Source organism: Oryza brachyantha, chromosome 7 (assembly GCF_000231095.2).
Source record: "Oryza brachyantha chromosome 7, ObraRS2, whole genome shotgun sequence".
Taxonomy (NCBI): Eukaryota; Viridiplantae; Streptophyta; class Magnoliopsida; order Poales; family Poaceae; genus Oryza; species Oryza brachyantha.
In genome coordinates, this window is record NC_023169.2 from 6630345 (window position 1) to 6656371 (window position 26027).

The following is a 26027-nucleotide window of genomic DNA, read 5'->3' on the forward strand; positions in this document are numbered from 1 at the left end:
ACAAACCAGCTAGCGCTATATATGCAGTCCACGCAGCAAGCAATTTCCTCCTCGTCGATCGATCGATCGATCGCTGAAACGTGCGATTCTTCAGAATCCTACCTCTCTTCTCGATCGATTTCATAGCTCTAGCTCTTCTGGATCGAGTCGTCGAGATGGACCCGGAGGTGAACATGGTGTCATCGCCGCCGGCTCCGACAGTGCCGCGCCCGAGGTTCGTCGTCCGCCTGAAGCTTCCGCCGGCGTGGACGCCCGAGGAGGACGCGCTGCTGCAGCGGCTCGCCAAGGAGAACGGCTTCCGCCGCTGGAGCCGGATCGCCAGGAGCATGCCCCGCCGCTCCGCCAGGTCCTGCCGCGACAGGTGGCGCCACCACCTCACCCGCGACCTCTACCACCGCCCGCGACGACGACGAGCTCCTGCGCCTCCACTGCCGCCTCGGCGACCGCTGGAAGGAGATCGGCCGCGCGGTGTACGGCCGCACCTCCCGCATCATGAGGCGCCGCTGGAAGGAGCTCCGTCGTAGCGGCTTCGTCGCTGCCACCGCCGTCGCCGCCAGGAAGGAGAAGCCCGCCGCCGCCGAGGACACTAGCTGTCGCTGACAACGACATGGTGGAAAGCGACAAGGAGTCGTCGCCAGAGCCAGATCAGTCGCAGGGTCGTCTTGGTCTCGCCGACGCTCTTGCATCCAGCTTCGCTTCTTGCAGCCTTCGCGACGAGCGATGGCCGGCAGCCTCGAGCTAGGGTTCGCGTTCATGGCACTTTGAACGTTTAGACCAACGGATTAATATATATTGCTAGTATATAATTAGACCTTGTTTGGATTAAAAAAAAAGTCTCCGAGACTTCAAGAAAAAAGCCTCTTTTGTCTCAAATAGGAGGGACTTTTTTTTTTTTGCATAGGCTCTTAAAATTTTAGTCTCTAGTGAAGAACTTTAAGAAAAAAGTATAGGGACTAAGTCCCCCAATCCAACTAGGCTCTTAGTTTATCAATTTATTTAGCTAGAAATGGAGATTAGCTACTCATGTTATGTACGGCAATATATATTAATTGTATTCTTCATGTTACATAGATAATTAATTGTCTGGTGATGTGATGCTACTCAGGATCTGTCTTGACGGATATAGAATTGTAACTGACGGCTGTTACAATTCTAATGTATTTTACTTCGTCTGTTCGTGAAAGGAGAACTCACTTTATTTTGGTCTAAAATAGGAGTGTTACACCAGAATTTGATAATTGATCCAGGCGCGTTGCAACAGGTTAATTCCATGGGTTAAACTATTCGGCACACGAGCGATAGAAACTTGGTGAACATCTTATCTTTTACTTTAAAATGTTTCAAGCTGGAGCTAAAAGTTTTGGTCGCACGAACGTGGACCTCACCTCGCTGGATCGCCGTGCCACCAGCACGCGCTAGATAATCAGCAACAACTTCAAATTTGAAAAATTTGTGATTATCATAGAATGGGCTGGAATTTTTCTTTAGTACGCACACAACTCAGTCTTTCTAGATTCTCTCGTTTTTCATGAAAATCATATTAGTATATTTTCTAATTTTTTATAATTAATTAATCAAGCTGTGCTTTCCACGTCAGGCAAGTTAGCTTATGCCAAATGTGGCCCAAATGGGCTGCACTTTTTGGCTTAAGGTCCAAGCAGCCAAGCTTCAAAAATAAAAATTCCCCTTTTCTGTAGCCTATCGCCTAAGCACTCTCTCGGTGATGTTGCCTATGATAATTTGGCCGGCGCCATTGCATTTATATGCTCTGATATTTTCTAAGCTCAGCACTAAGTTACTTACTTGCCCACCCTGTTGCCACCTGAATGTTGCCCGCTCAGTTATAACAAAGACTAAACACAACTTCAGTAATGTACTCACTGAATGCAAGTAAACTATACTACTACTAGACGTGCAACCTCAGTTTTGATTTGCTGACAGAATATATTAATTCGAATAGTAAGCGTTGCCCTTCCAGAAAATTATCTTTTTAGCTCAAGTATAAAACAAGCTTCCAACACTGTTTTTAATAAAAGAAATAGAACTTTAACCCCATGCACTCTAGCAAAAAAAACATGATTTGGATGGGATTGGCAAGGATATGAATAGGAGCTCCTAGAACTAATTGGTCGGGCAAACTATCTGTAGTCATCCTGGGAAAATAGCATTATAGCAGCAGCAATGAAAAAATCATCCTCCTTTCACAGTTTTCTTAGTTTACTGTCTGTCCGGTTGTTCCTCTCAGCTAGAATCGACTTCGTTTTCTCCAGAACACCAAAGAAGATGGATCCACCAATGCCAATCCATAATACCCTTGGCTCAATACCCTGCCAGTAGAGAAATATCAATCAAGCGTTTCAGTTTTGTTCATACTCCAATATTTGCTTTATTAGGGGAGAAACATATCCCAAGGTAAAATATTCAGATATGATATTTTAAATGCAATTGAAAATGAAGTTTGTTTCTTTTTCAGCATCTGCTTGTCTTACCAAACATGATGAATTTTCTATTTGACAGCAACAATTTACCTTCAAGAAAGCACCAGCACCTTCCTCTCTTAGAATAGTTTGAGCGCAGCTTATGATTCCCCTATATTGGTTTGCCTGTCCCTGAATTGAAATAAGAGTCAGAAGTTCAAATAAGCAGTAATGCAAAGAAAAAGGCTGCATGTTGAAGATTTCATTAGAATATCTACCTGAACCATCAATCTTGTCTTCAGAACATCAAGGGGTGTTGTTATGGCCCCAGTAATTGCGCCTGACAATATGAAACAGGTCAAGTAAAGATATTAGAAACAGATGGGTTAGCAGGATAGCTTTAACAAAGCAAACTTAAGTTAGTACGACAGATATTAAGAGCAGGAAGCATTCAGATTAAGCATATGGTCACCATTCACCCAACTACCCTTTAGGTTTTCTCGTCTCAGCTCAGTGTTCTTGAAAATAAAATTTCGCAAGACTACGCTACCCTATACAGTAGTATCTAGTCATCTACATAGGTTTAAGTGTATGCAGTATAGTGTAATACAGGAAGTCAGGAAAAGGTAGTAGATGCTCATATGTTCAGACAATCAGCTGTCAGGTGAGATTATGAGAACAATTAGAATGTGAATAGGAAATGATAATTCAGGTGTACCAGCAAAAGCACCAATAAGTGCATTCTCTCCATCTTTCAAGTCTCTCTTTGCCTGGATGCACAAATCATTAGACAGACAACAGATAGTAAAACATGACAGTTTCTACATAAAGATAGAACACGTTATAGACAAATTCAACTATGATTGCTATGTAATAATAATTAGTAAAGATAACCTTCCTAGTTCAGTTTTGATTGAAAACAAAAGGCATTAATTTATTGAATAACAGGAATTAACAAAAAAAAAACTTGACTAAGGAAACCATATCCTCCAAGGCAGTAAAGCAACTTAAATGACAAGAAGAGGAATAATGAGAGTTGTGAACTTTGACTCGTCATGGTTTTTGGGGTGGCATGAATACGCCTGATAAACACAATACAGTACAAATCAAAAGAACTATGCTGGTGTGTTGGACACATGGCAGAAAACCGGGAGTTACTAATGTGAGAAGTAGCCATGTAGGACTAGGACTGTGAAGCCTGAGATTGTCACTTGTCAGGCAGGCATTTTCACAGAAACATAATTGATAGTTGAATTTACATCAGAATGAGAATAGGCTTCCTCCTAAAGAACAGGGATAAATGAAATAAATACCGCCAGTTTATAGCCAATTCGAAGCTGCTCATATATGCAGAACTGAAGAGCATCAAATGGCAGATCTCGCAGAAGAAAGGAACCATAGCCCTGAAAATCAAATGAAGCAAGAGTGACGATTGGTTGAGCAAAACATAAAATTAGGGAAGTGGTATACTATAAAGTATAAACTCAAAGATACATACAGCATAAAGACCTCTAAGTCGTTCCTTATGAATAATGAGGCGAACAGCATCAGGTGCAGTCTTGAATTGACTCATTTGCATCCTTTGTTTAACCACCTAAATTTAGTGAAATATAATTTAAACATGAAAAATTCAAGGAAGTGTGAAATACTAAAACAAATGTGCAGACCTCTGTGGGAACACGAATAAGTGAAGATACAGCACCTCCAATTGCCCCTGCAGTCTGTAGCATACTTCAGGAGACAAGAAAAAGCAGTATGACTTTATTGCAGAGAACCTCTTAACAGTTATTCACTAATATATTCCTTTCACTTCAGAAATAAAATTACTACGAATATGTCTGTGTTAACTTACCAAATGAGCCAAAGCACTCAAGTTTTCAGGAAATACTTCTAGAAGTTTTCTCTTGGTTGGCTCATATACTCCTATAAAGATTGCAGAAGCTCTGTAGGAAAAAAAGTATTGGCTAGTTAAAGCACATAATCAAAAAGATATTTGCACAATAAATTGTAAGTGTCTCAGATATTCTGGTCAAGTATAAATAGCAATATCTATTTGGAAGACAGGTCAATCAAGGAATTCAGGTCTTAAATAATTACTATGTATTATTTATGTCAACATGGTATAGAAGTGAAAAGAACTGATGCAGTGTGGATTAAAATTAAGAGTAATTTTACAGTCCTTGAGTGGGTGCCGAGAGGTACCAAAATTTTACACTAAAATTTTGGTACCTCCTGGTAACTTCTCAAGGACTGTAAAATTGCTCTAAAATTAAACATCTGGCTGCTTGAAACAGATGAGAACAGGCAATATTGATAATTGATTGTGGACTAGCATAAGAAACCCGTTATTCTTCATTATATACTCACGGGAGAACACCAGCAATATTTCCACCTAACCCAGCATACAAGCCTTCCCATTGAATTTTACTTCCACCTTTTGCAGCCTATAAGAAAGAGAGAACTTTCTTACAAAGGCACGAAACACATCTATGAGTTTATGAGTTAGTTGGGAAATTATGATTTTTTTTAATAAAATGAAAGGTGTAGGCACTGAAAGGAAGTTCAGTGAATCATTAGCTCAAGAACAAATGAATAATTAGATTATGATGGGCAGTGTGACCATATTTCAAATATGAACAATATCTAAACATTGATCAGAAATAAATTTGGAGGTGTGATGGTCGATAATACTTTCAGTAACAACGGAACATAAAAATAAAGCAAGATACTTAGTAAACTACCTAATAAGACTTTTTTTGAGATGCCTAATGAACAAATTGCAGAATAAGATATACAGTTAACATACCTGAAGCCTTGTTTTTATTGTATCAATAGGATATAAAGCTGTCTCGACAACAACACCAGCAGCACCTCCAGCTATTACACCCTCTGAAATTACAAAATTTATTAAGCAAATTCAGCAAAAAAAAAGTTCTCGAATTTGGTGTTACACCGAGCTACTGGCTATTGGCACCTCTTGGTGGTATTACGCGAATTTGGTGCCACAAAACTTGAAATGAACTAAATTGCATCGACAATAAGCTTCATTGAGCCACACGTACTAGTACATTTTTTTTTTCTCGTGAGCACAGCAAGAACTAATGCTCAAGTAAAATAACACAATCCATCACAAAAACAAGCATGCATGATACATCATCCAGTGTTCCAATCCAAGTGGATCTCGAATTCAATCACACACATGCAGCACAATCCATCACAAAAACAAAGCATGCATGATACATCATCCAGTGTTCCAATCCAAGTGGATCTCGAATTCAATCACACAGTAAAGAGGAGAAGGGGGAGCCTTAATACCAAAAAGAACTTCGAGAAAATTGAACGACCTCCCATTTGCACCTTCTCCCATGGCAGGGGTGGCTCTATCGTGGGACATGGGGGTTCAGTTGAACCCCTACCCCTACACTTTTTGGGAACAAAAAAAAACTTTTATTAGTCTCCATTAAGGTTACTATTAAGGAAAGTTAAGCCAAATCTAGAAGAGAAGCTATCTAGGGTTCATGATGCACATTCCAGAAGAGAAAAGACAATGTGGATGGATGGATGGATGCTCACCGGTGAGGACGAAGGACGACAGAGCCCCTGCTCGCGGGCGATCAGTGGAGGCGGCGAGAGGAGAGGAGGAGGCCGCCGCAAGGGAGAGCGCGGAGGGGGAGCTCGCCGGCCGGTTGTCGCCGCCGCGTACTAGGGTGAGGAGACTGATCTGCCTACGTTCAATACAAAAGGGCTGGGGTTATTAGTATAATGACACTGGAGAAAATGCTTGTGTTAGTACAACGGAAAAAAAAATTGATACAGTGCTAGCCTATCATATTTTTTTGATTTTGTATGTATATAATTCGAACTTTGAAGATATTCACTAACCATTAATTATAAAATTAAAAGTTCATTATCGTGTAAAAGTTATGCCGATAGATTTTTACTAAAGTATACTATCACATAATATGACTTTTACATTCAACCAGGAATGCATTTTGGAATATGTGAAAACAAAAACTAACTTTATTTTTTAATTGATGATATTGTCGATTTAGTGACACATGTTTGACTGTTCATTTATTAAATATATATATATAATTATTATTTATTTTATTATGATTTGATTTATTATTGAATTTACTTTAATTGTAATTTAAATTTACATAAATTTGCAAATAAATAAATAAATAAGGCAAAAGGTCAACTATGAGGTAGTTATGGTTCTATATGTTTTGGTATTAAAAATGAGTCATCATTGTGTTATGCTCGTGTCGGTAAGACAAGCTTGCTTACAGATATTCATTGATGTTCACTCATCTCTTAAGGTTTCATGACACAACGTGATGTGACTGACTATTACTTATATAACAATTGATCACATTATATACTCACAAGTGAGGTTGTTTCACAATAAGTTAAATTTGAGCGTGTTAAGAATATGACCCTACTTAATGATAAAAATATATGCATTGGTATGTTTAGGACAATATACACATGTGCTACTGTATTTGGATGATGAACATGTCTATCACAGTTGCTGGAAAAACGGTGTCAAGTTAGTTGCGTTCTCGAATCCAATTCAGCCACCTGAGGTAGTGTTAACTTCATTTTATTCGATCGAACTAATTTGCTAAAATAATATAGGTTTAACTTATAAACTAAATCTAAAACCTCTCTTATGATAACTTAAAATAATAGTGAATAATAACCAATTGCTTGTTTAGATTTGAAAGATGGAGGTAAAAAACACTGCATTTGAACAAGTTCTGGATCCCAAGGTTAACAAAACGTCTGAGGGTCACCGATCGCTCCCAGTAGCATCGTCAATAAAAACATGGCAAATTCATTGTTGTTAAAGTTTTGCACAGTTTCCTTGCTTTTGGAAGCAACGCATAAAGACTAAATTGTTCTCCATTCTCTACTGAATAAAGAACTCCGATTGGCTAACTTCAGACATGCAAGGAGACTTAAAAGCGAGTCATAATGTTATATTCTAGAGGAGACATAATGTTGGACTCCGAATTGATACAAAAACGTTGGAAGATTGTTATAAAGATGTACAGCTTGTATCACACGTAAAAAGGGTACACAGACAGCGTTACCGGAACGGTTATCTTATCTAGGCTATGCTCACTCACGTTTACAAATTACAACCGAAACAACTCAACTCCTTTTCTGGTTCTGCTCCTTGGGGCATCTCATACGAGTTGTATTCAGGTATTCAACTAATCAAGAAGGAGATTCTATGTTCTTTCCTTCAAATAAGAATGTATTACGATGAATAGCCTAGGAGTAGGAGATGCCACAAATTTAAGGTCCTACTAAGGCTGGACAGCTTCTAGGAGCTTCTCATACACTTGCCGTGCAGACAAATCTTCAACCTAAATAAGATCAAAGTATTTTGTCAAACAATAAGCATGGATGAATAATAACTGAAAAGAAAATACTAAGTAGCAATAACTCACAATCAGAAGCTTCGACTTATTATTCCATCCTCTTTGAAGGGTCATCTGACTCAGTCTTAAGCCAAGAACCTGATTCATAGCATGAAACTTGTTTGCTTCAGAAGGTTGGAATGCTTATTGTGAACCATTAAAACATTTCAACATAACTCAAAGTGGATGTAGCATAGTGGAACCTAAGTAGATCACATGTTGACAAGGATTATGGGTACCATAAGAGAATCACCTTGCCCATGAACTCTAGTAGTTCATTGTTTGCTTCCCCTCGAGCCGCAGGGGCAGCAACTGTTACTCGAACATCGTCAGCATTCACCCCTTAAAGTAAATACAGTTTTGTTACCACAATGGGTTGGCGAGTGAACAAGAAAAGCAATAACTTTATTAACATAAACTCTGCAAGATGTATTTTTAAATACAAGTTTCCTCCAATTAGATCAACATAACATACTTGTTATTGCTGAACGTTGTGCCCGGTCTTCAACTTCAATGGCAACTTGGACAAGGCCACCTTCCAATTGTGTGATACAAGGTGGTACAGGTGCATCCTGCCATCCCAAAGTGTTGTTAGCTTAGAAAACAGAATAATAGAACTAAAAGGACTAATGATCTTATGGCTCATGGTAATACATGTGGATTTGTCTCAGCCGCTACTGAGCTCAGTGCTCCATCAACAACATATATGAAAGGAGCTGCCTCCAACTCCTCTTCTGACCGATAACAAACAAAAAGGCCACATCCCAAACAACTCATGCGGAACTGTTTTTCAAGTTTTCCTTCTCCCCTGCATCCAAGATACTTTATATTAGGGAATCATCAAATTTTGGACTTCAGAGTAGGGATGAAATCGGTTCGGATAGTTTCCAGGATCCAGACGATGTTTCAGAAACAAATAGTATTGGCCGTATATTTTTTGGATAGTCTCGGAAACATAAACGGATTCGGATATTTTTTTTCTCGGAAACAGAAACAAATACAATAAGGCTAGTATCCGACAGAATTTGGATTCGGTCCTAAACCATCCAGATATTTATTCGGATAATTTCAAAAGAAGGTCCATTCCATACTATCTTATACTTCATGCCCATAGATCTAGCCCAATTTATTTGTCATTTTTAAAATTTTAAAGTTTGATATCTTATTTTATTTAGAATTAAATTATAAAATACTAATTTGTGATTTTAAGATGGAGACAACTCCGTTTTTGTTAGTTCTAAATTTAAAGTTGTTCATTTTGGGAAAAAAAAACATAAATCCATGGTAGTAAAAACTAAAGAGACATATTATTTATGATGACCTACTTTAAGAAAAAGAAATTGTTAAATATGACCTTCTATTACAATAATATAGTATATTTATAGTAACTAGATGTTTCTTTGTATGAAGCCAAGTAATACTATTAGTTTGTACTTGTCTATATGATATCTCCATATGTATATACGATTGCTAAAATTAACTTGATCTATTCTTTGATATACAGACAGTTTATAACTCTTCGCTGATTTGAGTTGTCCATTATAAGAGGCTTTCAAATTCCAATAAATATTCGTTATCATATTCGCTCCATATTTGTATTCGGCAATATATGATTCCGTTCTCATATTAGGGGTTTCCGATTCTGATTAAAAAAAATATGAAAACAAATATGCTAGAGCTACTTTCCAATTCTTATTCATCCGTACTTAGGAATGCAACCTAAAAAATACAATAGCAATAACCAAAATGAACCAGATGTGGCATATATATGCACATAAGAAGTTCAAATTGTGATAACAAAACATAATGCCTGTAAGATGTTAGAAATTAATGAGAGGAGAATGTGTGTAACAAAAGCTATTGTTATGTTATGGTGCTATATGTCACGCAAAACTGCACAAGGACATACTGTGTTCAGAAGTTACAACTGTACTTCTAAAAAAGAACTTGTAGCACCAAATTTTGCAGTTCATAATAGCTGATAATTGATTAGTAATCACCAGGAATTGAACTCGATATGTGAAAAAACACAATCACAGTACACATAACATAAGGCCTATTGGTGGCAATTGGCAGGTAAGAGCTCAAAAGCCTGGCAGCAGAGGCACTGAACAGACCAATGTACCCAGACGGAGTGACACTAGGGGCCTGTTTGGGGGAGCTTCTCCCAGCTGCAGCTTTTCCCAAAAGCTGCTTCTGCTAGAAGCTGCCACAAACGGTTCACAGCTTCTGAGAATCTGTAGTTGCAGATTCTGAAAAATGAACTAAGAATCCAGAAGCTGGAGAAGCTGGGTTTAGGAGCTTTTCCAGATTCTCAGAAACTGGCTACTAAGCAGCTGCTTTTCAGAATCTAAAGCTCCCCTAAACAGGCCCTAGATCTAGTGAGAAGCAATCTCTGCCATGGCATAATCAACACTAACACAGATAAGGTGCAAGTCATCAAAAGTAGGACGGGACCAAGCTAATTCAGACATGGCAATCAAGCATTTTCTTTTCATTTTTTTAAAGGAAAAGGAGGTTATGGTGTGGTATTTGGTACGATTTAATGGAAATGTAAATTTTCAAATGTATTCAACATTTTAACTCTCTACCAGAAATTTTTGTATTTTGCGAGCACAATCCCAACAATCCTCACAGACTAAGACCAGGCAAAGTTATCAGAAGTTGAGGTCCATCTCAGGCATGTCGCAGGTCATCATCCTAATAGCTATTTATTGATAATGCAAGAGTATCTAAGAAACTGAATGGTGTTTTCCTCTAAGACTAAGGAAAGATTCAAAGGATGGGTAATATACCGTTTCAACAGCACCTTTCCTGCCTCCTTCACATTTAGCCTTGATAGATGCTTTTTCTTGTCTAATACATATGCTCTGTCAGTCTTCCTCTTCGGCATTTTCTGCAATTGGGTATCTTTAGAAAGAACACATCAGAACTGAAGAAAATTCCAGACAGTTGGCAGGAGACAAACTAATTAGAAAGAACCAACATGCCACATCACAATACTTTTATATCCGTCTAGTCAAAGATACATAAGTTCATTTAGCTTTCGTTTACAGTTTACATGAATTAAGTAGTACAAGACATTACTTTCCTTCTTTGAAAATATAAAACATAATGAATTCATGCAAATCCTAATTGCAACAGTTACGAACAACATTTTTGTAACAAGAGTAGTAAGCTTGCAGATAGTAGCTTTGGCCAATTCTCCAGGAAATGAAAATCAGGAAACAGAATCCAAATCCACCACACTGAGCCAAACCAAATGGATTAGATAAATCAAAAATATGAAGAGTCCAAACCTATATATCTATATAGTTGCCCATACTATGTGCAGTTAAATGTTTTATCTCTTATAATGAATCCACATCACCTCAATTGTTTTTGCTCTTGGATGATTAATATATGGTTCAAATTCTCTCTTTTTCTCTAATAAAACCACATCGCCTCGTTTATTTTTTATAGACTTTTTGATGATTTTGATCAAACATGCAAATTGTACAAAGCATATAAAGTCGTTCTGGCCACAAAGCAAAATCCATATTGCAACTCATTTCTACCTGTCATAAAATGGTTGTTCCCTGAACATTTACTGTAGTTTAGTCCAAAAGATGTTTTAGGCTTTTAGCCAATTTATTGAACAGGGTTTCAGTTGAAATTTGAAATTTTCTGGCGGTATAGAGCTACCAAAAGACCAAAAGTATGCTGCACCTAGTGTCCTAACAGAAATGAAGCACTATCTCTTCCTTAGACATAGAAGGACTAGGGGTCAGTTTCCAGTGAATAGCATAACCACAAAATCTACCAAATTACTAACTAAAAACCAAATGTTACAAATACAGTCACCTTTGAAAACACTCTGCATCTCTAGAGTTTTTTGGGTTTAAACCTGGACAAGCAACATGAGATAGAGATCAACATGAGACATTCAGATTGAACTGTTCCTCAGAAAGCTCACAGAAAGGCCAAGGGGGAAGCCAAGATTACCACTAAGACTAATGCCCAGCCTTTGGTTCTGACTCCTGCATTTTGTAGCATAAAACAACACCACAAATGATGCAGAACGCTAAAAACTGATTCTGGAGACCTCAGGTAAATGCACTACTGCCTGTGGGCCTATATTGCAAGTTCGCAGGAGAATCAGGTCTAGAATTCATATCAAACAGTATGCATACATCACAATTTTACAATTTTATTTGATCATTTCAAGTATATTTGTATACAACATACTCTTTATCCAGATAAATCAGACCAAATTTGTGCTCATTGTAAGCAGTATGACAATCTGCAAGATAGAACCCACACAAAGAACATGTCTGGTCTGGAAGGTAAAAACCCTATGCTCACTGTGCTGGTCATGCTTGTTGATTATTTGCAACGAGTAACCAGAAGGCAGTAATTAAACAAAAATCTACCCCTAAAATTTGCCCATTTAATGCTTCAAGAATTCGTCCTCTGTAGAAATCAACAGCCATGGGTCGTATAATAACCTAGAACTAATCCAACAGACAGCACGGATCTGGTAAAATTTAGCACCTTAGCTCATCGGCAAAACAAGAAGGGGAATTCTCAGAAGGGAGAGGGAGGCGGGGGGAAGCTGACCGGTGATGAGGACATGGGAGGCGCAGTGCTTGCAGTAGTAGACGAAGAGGTCGGACTCGGGCCCCTCCGGCAGGGCGTCCTCGCTGGAGTACGTGTGCGTCGTCCGCTTCGGCATCCTCTCCGCTCAGCTGCTGCGGCCGCCGGCGGGGCGATATGCCACGAGAGATGTAGCACCGCTGCTGAGACGGGCGCCGCCGAGGAGGAGGGGCGAGACGACGGCCGAGCGGGAGGCGGAGGTCGGGAGGGAGGTTGGGGCGGTAGCAGCGGCGACGAGGTGGACTCAGCGACGCGTGCGCAATGGCGTCTCACCGGTCGGGGATCAGGATTTTTCAGGAAGGTCTCTTGGGGCCTTTTGGCCCGTTAGCATTTTTCCGCTCTCATTTTTAGTCAAATTTTCCCTTTTTTTAAAGCTAGAACTGTTTGCTTGAGCTTTAGCTACCAGAAATGTTTGGTTGGGTTTGGCTATAAAAGAGCCGAAGTTGCAGCTAGGCCGTGCCAAACAAACCATAAATCGGCTAAAACTCAAATTTAACTACTTTAGTCATCCATATCTTATCTTCGTCTGCATGATCATCAAAAACAGTTTCATACTTCATATCTCTTTGTACTACAGCACATTATCTATATATGACATCCTCTATATCTATTTAAAGCTCAATATGTACCTTTCATCCTCTATTTTTAGAATGAAGGATGAGATAGATGTACTGCTAGGATGCTCTTAAGGCCTATTTGGTATGACGTTCGATTCAAGAATGTTTAGAACCAAGTATTGCTAACTCCATATAAATTTATAAATATATGTGTGGATAAATTATTTTGTTTATGTTCTTGATTAAATATAAAACTTTATATCAATTTATTTTAGGTTACAAATTGCAAATCCAACATAGATATGGGATCTAAAGCAACGTGGCACAAGGCCTAAGAATTACAACTCTTCGAAAGTTCTTACATTCTTATCATCAAGGAGCACGTTGCGGAGGGCTTGTCCCAATGGTAATTGTCGATAGGGAGCTAGTGAGCACGAACATGGCTTCGAAGGGCATGCCTCGATGTTGGAGTTGGCCAGAGCTAATGAAGAGGGGTAGCGGAGAGGAAGAAGGGACATGCTAGTTGACATGCCACGTAGGCAAAATTAACAAAAGATTGAGACAACTCCTCTCATTGGTAACAAAAATGTAAGAACTTTTGTAAAAGATGCTAATTGAAGAAGTGTCATTCATAAGAGTAGCAAATAATTAAATTTCCCTTTCAACAGGGACCTAAACATAGTGCCAAACAACTTTTACTAGTAAGGCTATAAACATTGGTCCAACAAGCCCCCCAAATGATTATTACCCCCTTAGGGTATTTACAATCTTCCTATATGGCAAGTGGTTTTAGCTCACCACGTAGGAGACATTTTGACATGGAGGAGAGAAGGTGTAAGGTTGAGTGATTTAATCGAGAGAGTCTGTGTGTCTTCTGCGAAGCACAATGTCCTTGGGAGAGGACACCCTAAGTCCCAGTCGGCCCCCTCTCCTCCTTTCTTCCATCATGAGGTAGAGATAGAGTTCGGTGACCAAGAACGTTGTCCTAGTCAAGAGGGGCACACCTAGAGGCTGGAGTGATGGCGACAGTGACTAGGAAAACAAAATCTGGTTGATGGTGTTTCCATGAGTGAAGAAGCTGACTGAAGTATCCTAATCGATGCCCAAGAAGCATGTGCTAGTTGGATCTAGCGGTAGGGCTATTGTCAAAGTTGACCTATCACACATCTTCTTCCTCCATGACATCCTCTTCCTTGCTTTGGCCTAACAAGTGTCGTCACTAAGGCCACTAGTTCGATCTTGATCGTGTGGTGACCACTAGAAGAGTTGTTGTCGCGTAGCTTGTTGGAAGAGATAAAACAAGCGGCAACTAGAGAGGGGGCACGGTGCTTGATTTACCTTGTCGACCGCCGTGCAAGCACCCTTGTCGTTCATTTCTATCCACTGGAAAAGCTCCCTCGACCTCAATTACTTTCGATTTGCATTGTAGAAGCTCGAGGGGAGAAGCGGCAATGAAATTTGGAGAGGGAAGAGGTGGCACCATCGTAGAGAGGGGAGAGGTGGTGCCGTCATGGGGGTGATGTCAGTGACTAGTGGAGAAAGCGAGAGGGGATGGATTTTATACTGCTTTTCTAGTTTAGGGTGCTAAGCATAAATTTTTGGACTTATATGTAAATTTGTAATATATGATGATTGAAATAGAGAGCGATATGGGATGATACAAAAATTGAAGCCACTTTGGACTGTGGAAGAGGACGTGGTAGCCATGTAGGTTTTGATCTCTCATAGGAGGATCTTGCATGGTAAATAGCCTTAGTCTTAAGGGCTCAACTTTACACTCTATATTCATGATTGATGTATGGGAACAATTTTACACCCATTTGTAACTGCCCCAATTTGTCATGACTGAACTCCTTCTTAGTGCTTCATCCTCCCATTGGGTAGCCCCCTCTATGGGAACTGCTCCATCAAGTGCTCCTCCCTAGCTAGGCACCTTATTCACCCAGTAGTCGTCCTCTCCTAGGTATGTGTTGACGTAAAAAATGTGATTTGACGTGTCACACACAAAGGCCTGAGAGTTGTTTCCCAGAATGCTTCAGTGCAAGACCTAAATCTTAGAAACCAGACATGTCAGTCAGTTTGATCTTGTAACTGACAAGATATGAAAAAGATAGGAAAAATTATTAAACCTAAAGCCCCCATCGGTCGGATAGCTGATATCGCTTCAGGACCTGTTGACGTCAAAATTTGAATGTTGATGCGTCACACATGAAGGCCTGGGAGTCAATCTTAGATAGATCCAATGCAGGACCTAAATTTTAGAAGGTGCGCGGACGTGCCAGTCAGTTTGATCCTGCAACTGACAAGATAGACAGTAAAACAAGCCGATCGGCTATCGAGCCGATAGGTAACAAAATATCCAGCCGATCGAATATTGATGCTACAATCGTTAGCCGATAGGATGAATGATCGGCTGTAAAAAGCATGTATCGGCTAGAAACACCAATAGAAATAGACTTGAAATAAATATTAGACCAACGTAATCCGTCAAATTAATTACTTATTAATCTCAGTCGATCGAACGAACCCCTATAACCAGATCGAACTAGACGTGCAGAGATTGGAGTCATTGGACTTAGCCAAGACAGTATGCAGTCGAGCACGATATGATCATAGAAAACATAAAGATCGATAAGGCTAATAAATAAACTGACGAATTACTTGGAATAAACAATGAATCATATGTTATAATCGGCTAAAACCAATTTGCATGTAATTCTCATAAGCCGATGCAACATAAATAACTATCGATCTAACTAAATCAAGCTGATTGGTATAAAAATAATGCAGTAAAGCAATCGACTACTCTATTGATGTAAATATGATAAGCATGTAGATCGGCTCAAATCATCGGCTATAGACGACGGACAAACAACCAAAATCTATAAAATACCTAGCCCAGATTGCTAAGGATAATCATAGAAGATCGGACCAAACCGAGATAGTTCAAGATTAAACCTAGCAATGTCAGGGTAGATACTAAACAGATCTAGATTGCTATCAAACCAATGAGCCGATGATTGGTGACTTATCGGCTGGTACTCCGATAAAACAATGAGTAAAATATATCAATCTGATATAAACCGTTTGACAAACGTAACCTACTAGATCGGACCTAACCGAGACAGTACTAGATTGAATATGTCAAATAGTGAATATCAAACCAACATAGATCGCCCAAAGTGGTCGACCAGATCAATTCAAAACACGAAAGTGATCTAAGTTGAAACTGATACGATAACTAGCAATCGCGCAACTAGATTAGAAAATCAGACCGAACCGAGACATTTCTAATCTAGTCGGACGATTACCGTGGCCCGGTGGAACGATGGACTTACCCCTCCGCTGGAGATCGAAGCGATGCAGCCACGCGTCAGGTGCCAAGTTCCGCCGGAGTTGAGAACCTCGGACAAGAGGGTGGCGATGCGCTGAAAGAAGTTGATCTAATTGATGTGTAGATCCTTTATAATGACCCCGGGCATACATATTTATACCCTCGGGTTGAGGCTAGACCATGTTGGACACGGCATACAACTCCTAGAAGATAAAAAGAAATAACAAACTCCTAGACAGATTTTATCTCTAACACACAAGTCTCGATCGGACTCTAACTCTCTTAGAGATAAAGAAAAAAATCCAAACTAACTCTATCTAATAGATAAAATTAAATTACACGGACTCTGATTATTACCGAATCTATCTGTAACATTCTAGGCCCAATCGGACTCTAAATCTTATCCGATCCGGACTCCATCGGCTGAATCCGAGTCGTATTCCGCCTGGTCTTCTATTCGATTGCCCTGTTTTCCTGTTTGATTTGGTCTCTAATCACAGTTTAATCTTCAACGACAAATTATCAAATTCTGACGTTAACAGGACCCTAGCCGATGCGTTAGACAATCGACTTTACAGGAATTTCATGACATCATGTGGAAATATACCCTATCGGCTGAATTATGACATATACTGGACATGGTCACCTGCGACGGACCAAACTCTCAACTTTGACGGCTTTGGGCATGGTTAGTGATCAATGGTCAGTGGTGAGTGGAGTCACCTTTGACGGGTGTAAAGCCGTCAGAGGTGACACCCACCTCCGACAAGTATATAAATGCTAGCTTGTCAGAAGTGTTGATCACCTGTACCCTTAGGGCAGTTAGGACCCGTCACATGTAACACGCAATGACGGGCCCAAAGGTAATTGACCATCATAGGCAAGTCACCTCTAACAGTTCGTTAGTGAGAACACGTCAGAGGAGTTAATACCTATGACGGATTTTAGTTCTGACCCGTCAGTGATGAGTTAAATTCAGAAAAAAAATAAATGCTAAAAATTGGCTAGTCTCAGGATTCGCTAGCCATGCCCTCTGAAAATACACAGATACATGGCAGTAAAAATCACAGGTAAGTCACATATACAATTTCACATATTGCACAACTTCACATATACTCAGGTAAGTCATAGGGAAGTCACATGTAAGTCACAGATACTCAAATATTGCCCAACTTCACATATTATCCAACTTGATATATTGCCCAACTTCACATATGGCAGTAAAAATCACAGATCAATCTCAACATATTCCCAACATATACAATTCAAATGCCACAATTTTGCACAGCAAATGCATAAAAGCCACAAATTCATACATTGTATATATTACGTCGTTGTGAACCTCCATATATAGCCTGTCGTATTTAAATTTGAGAAACCAATTGAATAGTCCAACATAAGTAGTAATTGATCAAAATTGACGAAAATTTAGCAAACTGCCATAATATTGTACATATGAGAGTAAATTACATTGCATCCGTACCCCAGAAACACAAAAACAAGGACACGCTGTATTGTGCTCATATGTACATCACAAGTTTATGGTTAACAATCTTCGTGCCAGCTCTACCTTTCTGTTCAATAAATCGAGGATTAAAATGTTTCGAAGAATATAGTTGATCTTCAAATGAGCTTATTTGGTATTAGCAACAACCACAGGGTCACAATCTTTCACTGCTCTTAGAAGTGTTCACATGTTGTGGCACACATGGAAACCACATTGGTCTCCGATCAGTTGTGCACATGCAAACTTGGTGTCATCAGTGGCGGATCTAGCTAACGAGATTAGGTGGTCTGCATACTTTAGATAGAGTTTCAGCCCCCTTTCTATTAATCTTTGCTATAAAATTTTAGGTTGGGTCTTCGCGGGAGCTCCAATAGATTTAACGGGGTAGTGAGGGCTCGAGCCCCGCCGCCCCCATGTTGAATCCGCCATTGGGTGTCATGATAAAGTTTGTTCTTGCTCTCCTTATGCCTACCTCCCTTTGCCACATATGGGCCTTAAGCCAAATTTAAGGCTATCATGATTTCAGTAAAATCATACGCTTTAGCTTTATTGAAGTTAAAATAGGCGACTCTACTCCATTTAGATATGATGACCCAGTGTTTACATTGTAATAACGTATGGGATATGTATGTTAACTTTACCGGGTATTGAGGTAATTATAGACAAATTGATCTAGGCATAAGATTGTAATTCTAAAGTTGCTAAAATTTGAAAATTTTGATTATATTGTTCTAGAAAAAAAATTAAAAGCTCGGTTCGAGGATTTTTATAATATGATAAATTTTTATTACTGTATTCGCTGTATCCTCGTATTCAATAATACTTACCTGTTAAAGGTATTCTGCATCTTGTCCTAGCCGTTTTCGTCGCCATTCCTACTTCTGAACTTCTCCCCCGCGCCGCTCGGCCACCTCCACAATTCTCCGATCTCCACTCCCCGAGAACAGAAAACCCTAAACCCCCCCAACCCTCGCCGCCGGCCGGTACCCGCCACCGCCATGTTCGGGACCCCGAGTTCCTCGCCCCTATTCGGGACCCCCTCCACCACCCCGGCATTCGGCGCCCCTTCCACCACCCCCTCCTTCGGCACGCCCTCCACCACCCCCGCCTTCGGCACCCCTTCCTCCACGCCGGCGTTCGGCGCCCCCTCGACCACCCCGCCCTTCGGCACCCCTTCTACCGCTCCCGCGTTCGGGACCCCGTCCTCGACCCCGGCGTTCGGCGCGCCCTCTTCCACCCCGGCGTTCGGCGTGGCGCCGTCGCCGTCGCCATCACCGTTTGGGTTCCAGCAGCAGCAGCAGCAGATGGCGACGCCGTCCCCGTCGCCGTTCGGGTTCACCGGTGGGGGTGGCGGGCAGATCACCACCCAGATGGCCCCCGTCGCGCCGCTGCCGCTCTCACCCTCCGACCGTGACATCCAGGTCCGCAACCCTAAGAGCAATCTTGGCCTTCTGTAATTGTTTGAAACACCGCAACGGTTTCATAATTTGGTGTGTTCTTGGATGTCTCAAGGCTATCGTGGATGCGTACAAGGAAGACCCTGGAAACCCTCGTTATGCTTTCAGGGTGAGATTATCGCCTAGCTATGCTGTGATTTATGCTCTGCGAGTGTTGGATTGATGTGATTTGGTTGACGTGGTTGTCTCATTATGTGGGCAGCATCTGTTGTTTAGCGTTATAGAGCCTTCCCAAAGGGTGAAGCCAGTTGCGGCATCTGATGTAAGGAATGAAATAAAACAGTTTATTAACTTATTAATTGGTTTTTGTGGTGTGTACGGTTGGATGTGTTAAATGTGTGTTTGCTACTGATGGGATGCAGATTATGTGGGCTGAAGCAATGGGGAAGCTTGAAGGCATGGATAGTTCGGATAGAGAGAGGCTATGGCCTCAACTCGTTCAGGGATTTAAGGATCTTTCATTTCGGCTTAAGGTTTGGCATTTTCTAGATTCATTGAAATTCTTATCTTTTAAGATACATCACTTATTTTCTGTTTCCTCAATATAGTATGTTGCTACAGAATATATGCAAGTTTTTACCAGTAAAGTTGATCGGAAATTCTAATATATGAACCTATAACTGCACGTATTTTCCCAATACAAGTGAGACTGCCATGGTTTTTAGACAAGGTAGGGTAAAATTTGTTCTTGCAGATGTCTAAGTTACCTCAGCAAGTTGAACACACTATTATGTTTCACCTAGAAAATGTTTTGTGCTTTTCAGTTGAGGTCTTTGTTTCATTTGAAAGTTCAAGTGTACCCCTTTTCTACCCAGTATTAAATAAAAAAGTTTGATTTCTTTATGTGGGAAATGTGTTTCATAAAATATCAATGCAGCAATATGAATTAGTCATTTTATTTTCTGAAACCTTGAAAAACTGTATATCTCAGTGTAATGAGGTCTATATTCATTAATCAAGTATAATATTTATAGTGGATTGTTTGTGATGAACTAAATCATTTGTTGTCTCATCAATTTTTAATGCAATCATTGACTTTTTTGTTATTCCTGATTTTTTTGGACAAGTATGTTGAAAATTGAAGCACAAAATTTATGCCCTAATGTATTTGGTAGTACTCTGCTAAACTATTTCAGAAATTATACTTGCTGTGTTATATCCTTATACCCCCTGAATGTGCAGCAAGCTGGTGACCTGAATTAAAAAAGGTCAATGCTTTTAATGCATGTATAATGCATTTCTATTTGTTATTACTTATAATATATTTTCTGATTGTATACATATTTTTCAATAGGGCATAACTTTGCGCTAACTAAAAATTACATGTGTAATTCACCAGATTAATTTGGGAGTATGGTATGGGATTTCAAGATTACCCGTGCATAAGATTTTTTTCTCATAGTTTTCATGAGAGTGACTGGTGCTATATCTAGTTTACTAGATGACACCCTGCACGTTCCTGCAAAACATTGATTTGTACACTGCAGTTTCAAAACTGCAATATATGGATCAAAAGTTGTAAATTTCGCTGAGAAATTTCTAGTTGAACAGCCTAAAGAATGATTCATGTAGGCTAGTAACATTAGGTGTTAATATGGGAACCTAATCACAATCTCAGCGTGTAAAAGATGTGGTGATGTGCCTTCATGTGGTGCCTTATTTATAGCAATAAGTACATTAAGTGGGTTCCAACTATGTAGAGCATAGATGTGTTTACACACTTTTCCTCCATCCAGTGATTGTCCTACAAGTTGTAGTGGTGGCCTGGTGGGGAGTGAAAAAAAGAAGAGAGAAAAAAAACTATTAACTTTTTAATAGCTTAAAGTTGTATGTATCATGGTCATGATGTTATCCTCCTTTTTATTGATTTTTAACTTTTCTACAAGTCTACATGTTGTTTTGATGAACTGGATTTAGCTCCTTACTGGCACTGACATGTTAAGTCATCAAAAAGCATTCTACCCCTTGGAACTAAAAAATTGTAGCAAGCACAATTGTAGGCACAATGGCTGGTTAAGTACCTTTTCTTCATGATTAATTTCAAATGTGTGGCACATCGGCCAGTTGGTACTCTAATTCAGGATAGTCGTGGCCCTAATCCATCGTTGCTAATTTGTGCGTGCAGCATTATAGTTCTCACAAATCGTTTTATGTCGATAAACTGGATCACTGCTTTAAAGTAGTATCTGTTCAATTTTGAGGGTGCAGTTTGTTTTTGCATGGTCTTCAAATTTGAATCAATATTTGTGCTATGTTTTTTATTTGGATGCTTGTGAAAACCTTGAACAATATGAAATTTTTGGTGCTGTACTGCTATATCTGGGTGACTTCTTTATACCACAATTAGATGCGATGTGTGGTTGGAGATAAACCTAGATTTATGAATTCAAATGACAAATGATTTATTTGAGCTACCAGCAGTACATAAAAGATTTTGGCTGATTTGATTGTTTTTGGTGCTTTCAGCATCTGGAGATATGATGAAGTGTTGCCATGCAAAATCATATACTTTGTCTTCCTGCATCTGCTGTATGCCAAGTCATACATTGCTGTCCATTCAGTTCTGTTTGGGTGTTTCTAACCACCTCCATTTGCTTTTATTCTTGTTTGAAAAGGAAGGAGCAACATTATTTTAGTCACAGGCACTATTCTCTAATAGTTGTGCATTGCCATTCTGTTAAAGAGTCTCATTGACCAGACCTATTGACTCTAGCCCTTGTCTCTCTGTTCACAGCTTCAAGATGAAGTTCTTGTCTCAGATGCAGACAGATTGAGCATGACCCACTCCAACGTTAAAAAGGTACCACTTCATACAAGTATATTTTGTCTGCACGTTACAAGAATCATTTTTTTTGCGTAATAAATTTATTTATAGTTGCAAAGGCATTTCCAAGCTGACACATATCCATGGATCCAACGGCTGAAGCAGCAAGAGTTGGTTACTGAGAGACGCCTCTTGAGGGTGACAGTTCTACTCTATGTTCATTTATTCAAAACGGTGGTGGCAGTTTGCTGCTCTTCATGCCAATTTTTCTAACTATTGTCATTTCTGAACTGCTATAAAGATAATGAGAATAGTGGAGGCATTAGAGAATCGAGGTTATCGCATACCACTAACGAAGGAGGAAGCTGATCTATATGAACGACTGTCTGCTATAACAAAGCAGGTTAGTTTTCTTTTGCCCTTGTATTATTTCTACGAACAACTGTCTGCTATAACAAAGCAGGTTAGTTTTCTTTTGCCCTTGTATTATTTCTACGTTTGGCTGTTCATTTACACTGAATCCTCTGTGTACAGCTAAAAGGGCCTACTGGTGATCTGCACAAGAGAGTTTATAATCTTCTTTCAACTTCCCGCCTTCTTGCTAGCACTGGTGGTGCCGGTGGCCCTATCTATATTCCTAGCTCGGCCAAAGTTGACGAACAGAGTGTTGCTGACCTTCTTGAGGTAACTTGTGTGTGGGATTGATTTTGTTCCTTCGTGTCTTTTTCTTACATTGGCATGCCTTTGGCCGCGCTCGGCTGGCGATAAGTTAACTTAATCCCTTTGTTTTTCGCGCGCACGCTTCCCGAACTACTAAACGATGTATATTTTGCAAAAAAATTCTATAGGAAAGTTGTTTTAAAAATCATATTAATCTATTTTATATTTTTTAATAATTAATAATTAATAAATCATGTACTAATCTATTACTATGTTTTTCGCACCGGTGTAAGTTAACTTACCACCCCTCAAAAGAACACGGCCTTTGTCATCTCAGAAGCTGTAACTTCCTGCTTTATTACAGGCCTTGCAACAACAGACGGAGGCTGTTGCCAAGTTGGGCAATGTGATGAAAAGAGATACACGAGACTTGGAAATCATACTTTCAGAAGACACGGACATGGCGGATGACAGTGTTGGGAGAATGGCATTGAAGATGTAGAACCTTTGATATGTAAAGCAGGAGATCCAACCTTTGATGAATGATCTGTGCGTCAAGAAGATGGCAGTGAGACGGACGTTTAACCTGAATTGCTAGCGTTGCAAAAGGTCTAAAACGAGCATTGTTTGGAAATTAAACCACATTCCTGGGCTAATGCCATAGTAGTATTGGTGGTTTATGTTTGGCAGTGTGGGCAGGGCCACTTTTGGTGATGGGAAAAGAACATTTCTGACCAGTGTGACCACATCGTAAGATATTGGCATTAGCGTAAATCATACGGGCACCTGGTTCTGGTGATGGGAAAATAACATTTCTAAGCCCTCGTTGACTAGTTAGCTTCTCAGAGTTTGACTGCCTGGATTTAACACTTGTATAACATTTTAGATTGCTTTAGATGATTTCCTGCGTCAGACTATCCAATATGATCGGCCAAGCCACCTCCAAATATTCCAGTATGTGATTCTGAAAATTCCTGCAAATCGTATCTACTATTGCCTTGCAGTTTGGTGCACCTTTGTGTGTGTGTGTGTGTGTGTGTGTGTGTGTGTGTGTGTGTGTGTGATACAGGACAAGCTAGAATTGTAGAAGAAGCAAGAGAAGGCATCGGCATTACATGTGGAGGGTGGATTCTGTAATTGAGTTTGTTATTTTGGTGGTTCATACGGGAAAAGAAGTTAAAATATGCGTTATTTTTCTTCGGTCGTTGCATACGGGAAAAATATGCATTATTTTTCATCGCTTTGCACCTATATTCTTATATGGTATGAAATCGTAACGATATAAATACATTGGAGAGAATTTTTTGGAGAAATAATATTATTTTAATGAAAAATTGCAAGATTAGAGGCTAGGTACATGAAATCGCTAAAATATACTTCTGTCGAAGGTGATAGCAGGCTGGATGATAGGGGGCCTGTCAACAGGCGATAGGTCTCACACCTGGTTAATAATAGCGTTAGTATATGGCAATGCAGCATAAGTTTTAATAGGGTGATTATCGAATAATGAAATGGTTAATTGTTCCACATTTTGTTAATTACTTATGAGTTTTTACTATTATTGCTAAATTGTGATAGATGTATTTAAGTAAAAAAATTCGCTACATACCCATGAAAATTTGGTCAACCCCTTCAATATCCGTATATCCCTGAATTTTACCTCATCTCTTATATACTCCGTTAGTTCACCATTAGTTGATCATTAAATATTGTAAATGACTTTGTGATCCCACCTATATATATGTGGTATGTAGCAAATATATTTTGATCAATATGATCAATATGATCAAAGATGAGTGCCACTTGCCTTGCTCTGGCCCCTGGGGAACTTCGGCGACGATCTCGAAGTAAACTAGCTCTTCGGCGGGGTCCGAATCTAAGCGATAAAGCACAAAAATAAATAAAACAGACACAAACTCTACTGAAACAGCAAAAGAAAGTATTTTTAATGGATTCTTGACAATTTTATGAATTTAATGAAATTTGAATGGACCTAAACGGAGACTAGATGAATTACTTATGAATTTTAGAAGTTTTCTGGGTTTTTAACTAAACAGAAAAGTCCTAAATCAATTATTGCGCAATTAATGGGGCTGCTGACGTCAGCGAGGAGAGAGGAGGCGCTGACGGGTGGGATCCAGCTGTCGGTGGGAGAGAGGGGAGAGGAGAGACTGACTGTTGGGTCCCACGGGAGGAGAGAGGGAGGAGGGGCGCGGCGGCGGCTGACGGGTGGGACCCGTCGGTCAGAGGGAGAGAGAGCAGGGGAGCAGGGAGAGCGGCTCAGCCGACGGCGGCAGCTGGCGGCGGCGACAGCGGCGACACACGGCGACGGCGCGCGGCACAGCGGCGACGCACGGCGACGGCGCACGGCGCACGACCGAGACGGTGGCGCACGCGGCGCAGCCGGGCAAAGTGGCGGCGACGGACTGGCGCGGCGACGATGACCGTGCGACGAGCGCGGGCGCGTAAGGGCGCGGGTGGCGGCGGCTTGGTGACGGCGTCGCGAAGGCGACGACGACCGTGCGGGTGAGTCGGCGAGGTCGAGGCGGAGGTGATGACGCGGGTAGGCGCGGTCGATCGGCGATGGCGGTGGAGATCGATCGGCGACGGTGACCGGGTGGCGAGAGGATGCGCGGCGCTGGGGATGCTCACCGGCGATGACAGGGGCGGCAACCAGTCGGTGACGACGGGGCGGAGGTGGTGACGTGGCTGGACGGCGGCGAGGGCGTCCGGCAGCGAGATCGAACGGCGGCGGCGAGGAGCGGCGGCTGCGGGAGCTTCGGGCGGAGAGGGAAAAGTGGGCGACGGCGCGGCGGCGGTGGGCATTTATAGCGCGGGGAGGACGGCTAGGGCGGGGCGGTGGTTGGAGACCGAGTCGGGCGCGGCAAGGACTCGGCGGCGGCGGTTGCGACGCGGCGGCGGCGCGGCGCGGGCTCGGATTCGGCCGGCGCGGGCGAGCTGGCGCGGGCGCGGTCACTGACAGGTGGGCCCCACCTGTTAGTGGCGCGAGGGAGGAGGGAGGCGGCAGCGGACTTCACGGGCACGGCGTGGGCGAGCTGGGCCGAGGCGACGGCCCAGGCGGTGGGGAGGCGCGTGCGCGAGGAGAGGAGGCCGGTCGGCTGGGCCGGCCGAGCGGGGAGATGGGCCGGCTCGGCTGGGCCGGCCCGGGAAGGAGGAGAGGAAATAGAAAAAGGAAAAAGAAAAGGAAGGGGAGAAAAATTGGACTTCGGCCCAATTTGAGAAAAAAGGAAGGAAAAATGAGGA

The 26027-nt window shown here is 41.1% G+C and overlaps 3 protein-coding genes across 6 annotated transcripts; 1 reads left to right on the plus strand and 2 right to left on the minus strand.

The window, feature by feature from the left end:
- Positions 1-1889: 1889 nt before the first annotated feature.
- On the minus strand, positions 1890-6150 carry LOC102710222 (S-adenosylmethionine carrier 1, chloroplastic/mitochondrial-like). 3 transcript variants are annotated; one of them, XM_040526010.1, is made up of 12 exons: positions 5991-6150; positions 5733-5835; positions 5224-5306; positions 4785-4861; positions 4270-4360; positions 4085-4138; positions 3916-4011; positions 3731-3820; positions 3136-3187; positions 2696-2757; positions 2529-2609; positions 1890-2327 (listed from the first exon to the last, which is right to left on the minus strand). In XM_040526010.1, exons 2-12 carry the CDS (start codon positions 5809-5811, stop codon positions 2202-2204), a joined length of 891 nt encoding a protein of 296 aa, XP_040381944.1. In that variant the 5' UTR covers positions 5812-5835; positions 5991-6150; the 3' UTR covers positions 1890-2201. The 3 variants fall into 3 exon arrangements, with proteins under 3 accessions (XP_040381944.1, XP_006657622.1, XP_040381945.1); XM_006657559.3 differs by having other exon boundaries at positions 5733-5840; positions 5991-6149; XM_040526011.1 differs by having other exon boundaries at positions 1933-2327; positions 5762-5840; positions 5991-6149.
- A 1226-nt stretch (positions 6151-7376) lies between these two features.
- Positions 7377-12781, minus strand: LOC102710511 (UPF0235 protein At5g63440). 2 transcript variants are annotated; one of them, XM_006657560.3, is made up of 7 exons: positions 12449-12781; positions 10645-10759; positions 8504-8657; positions 8325-8421; positions 8103-8191; positions 7880-7948; positions 7377-7795 (listed from the first exon to the last, which is right to left on the minus strand). In XM_006657560.3, exons 1-7 carry the CDS (start codon positions 12561-12563, stop codon positions 7736-7738), a joined length of 699 nt encoding a protein of 232 aa, XP_006657623.1. In that variant the 5' UTR covers positions 12564-12781; the 3' UTR covers positions 7377-7735. The 2 variants fall into 2 exon arrangements, with proteins under 2 accessions (XP_006657623.1, XP_015694905.1); XM_015839419.2 differs by having other exon boundaries at positions 10645-10745; positions 12449-12777.
- Positions 12782-18781: 6000 nt separating this feature from the next.
- On the plus strand, positions 18782-23967 carry LOC102710799 (nuclear pore complex protein NUP54). The gene is made up of 9 exons (XM_006657561.3): positions 18782-19303; positions 19395-19448; positions 19542-19601; positions 19702-19812; positions 22074-22139; positions 22215-22301; positions 22405-22506; positions 22638-22787; positions 23128-23967. The coding sequence occupies exons 1-9, from the start codon at positions 18881-18883 to the stop codon at positions 23263-23265; spliced, it is 1191 nt and encodes a 396-aa protein (XP_006657624.2). The 5' UTR covers positions 18782-18880; the 3' UTR covers positions 23266-23967.
- Positions 23968-26027: the final 2060 nt, after the last annotated feature.

What these genes read in the sequence shown, in the direction of transcription:
- LOC102710799 (XM_006657561.3), top strand. Translation starts at nt 18,881, where the DNA reads ATGTTCGGGACCCCGAGTTCCTCGCCCCTATTCGGGACCCCCTCCACC. An exon ending in CCTCCGACCGTGACATCCAG is followed by an intron (nt 19,304 to 19,394) that starts GTCCGCAACCCT and finishes GGATGTCTCAAG; the next exon opens with GCTATCGTGGATGCGTACAA. An exon ending in ATCTTTCATTTCGGCTTAAG is followed by an intron (nt 19,813 to 22,073) that starts GTTTGGCATTTT and finishes CTCTGTTCACAG; the next exon opens with CTTCAAGATGAAGTTCTTGT.
- LOC102710511 (XM_006657560.3), bottom strand. Translation starts at nt 12,563, where the DNA reads ATGCCGAAGCGGACGACGCACACGTACTCCAGCGAGGACGCCCTGCCG. An exon ending in CGGCTGAGACAAATCCACAT is followed by an intron (nt 8,422 to 8,503) that starts GTATTACCATGA and finishes TTGGGATGGCAG; the next exon opens with GATGCACCTGTACCACCTTG. An exon ending in ACAACGTTCAGCAATAACAA is followed by an intron (nt 8,192 to 8,324) that starts GTATGTTATGTT and finishes ATTTACTTTAAG; the next exon opens with GGGTGAATGCTGACGATGTT.
- LOC102710222 (XM_040526010.1), bottom strand. Translation starts at nt 5,811, where the DNA reads ATGTCCCACGATAGAGCCACCCCTGCCATGGGAGAAGGTGCAAATGGG. An exon ending in CAATAAAAACAAGGCTTCAG is followed by an intron (nt 4,862 to 5,223) that starts GTATGTTAACTG and finishes TCTTTCTTATAG; the next exon opens with GCTGCAAAAGGTGGAAGTAA. An exon ending in GTGCTGGTGCTTTCTTGAAG is followed by an intron (nt 2,328 to 2,528) that starts GTAAATTGTTGC and finishes CTCTACTGGCAG; the next exon opens with GGTATTGAGCCAAGGGTATT.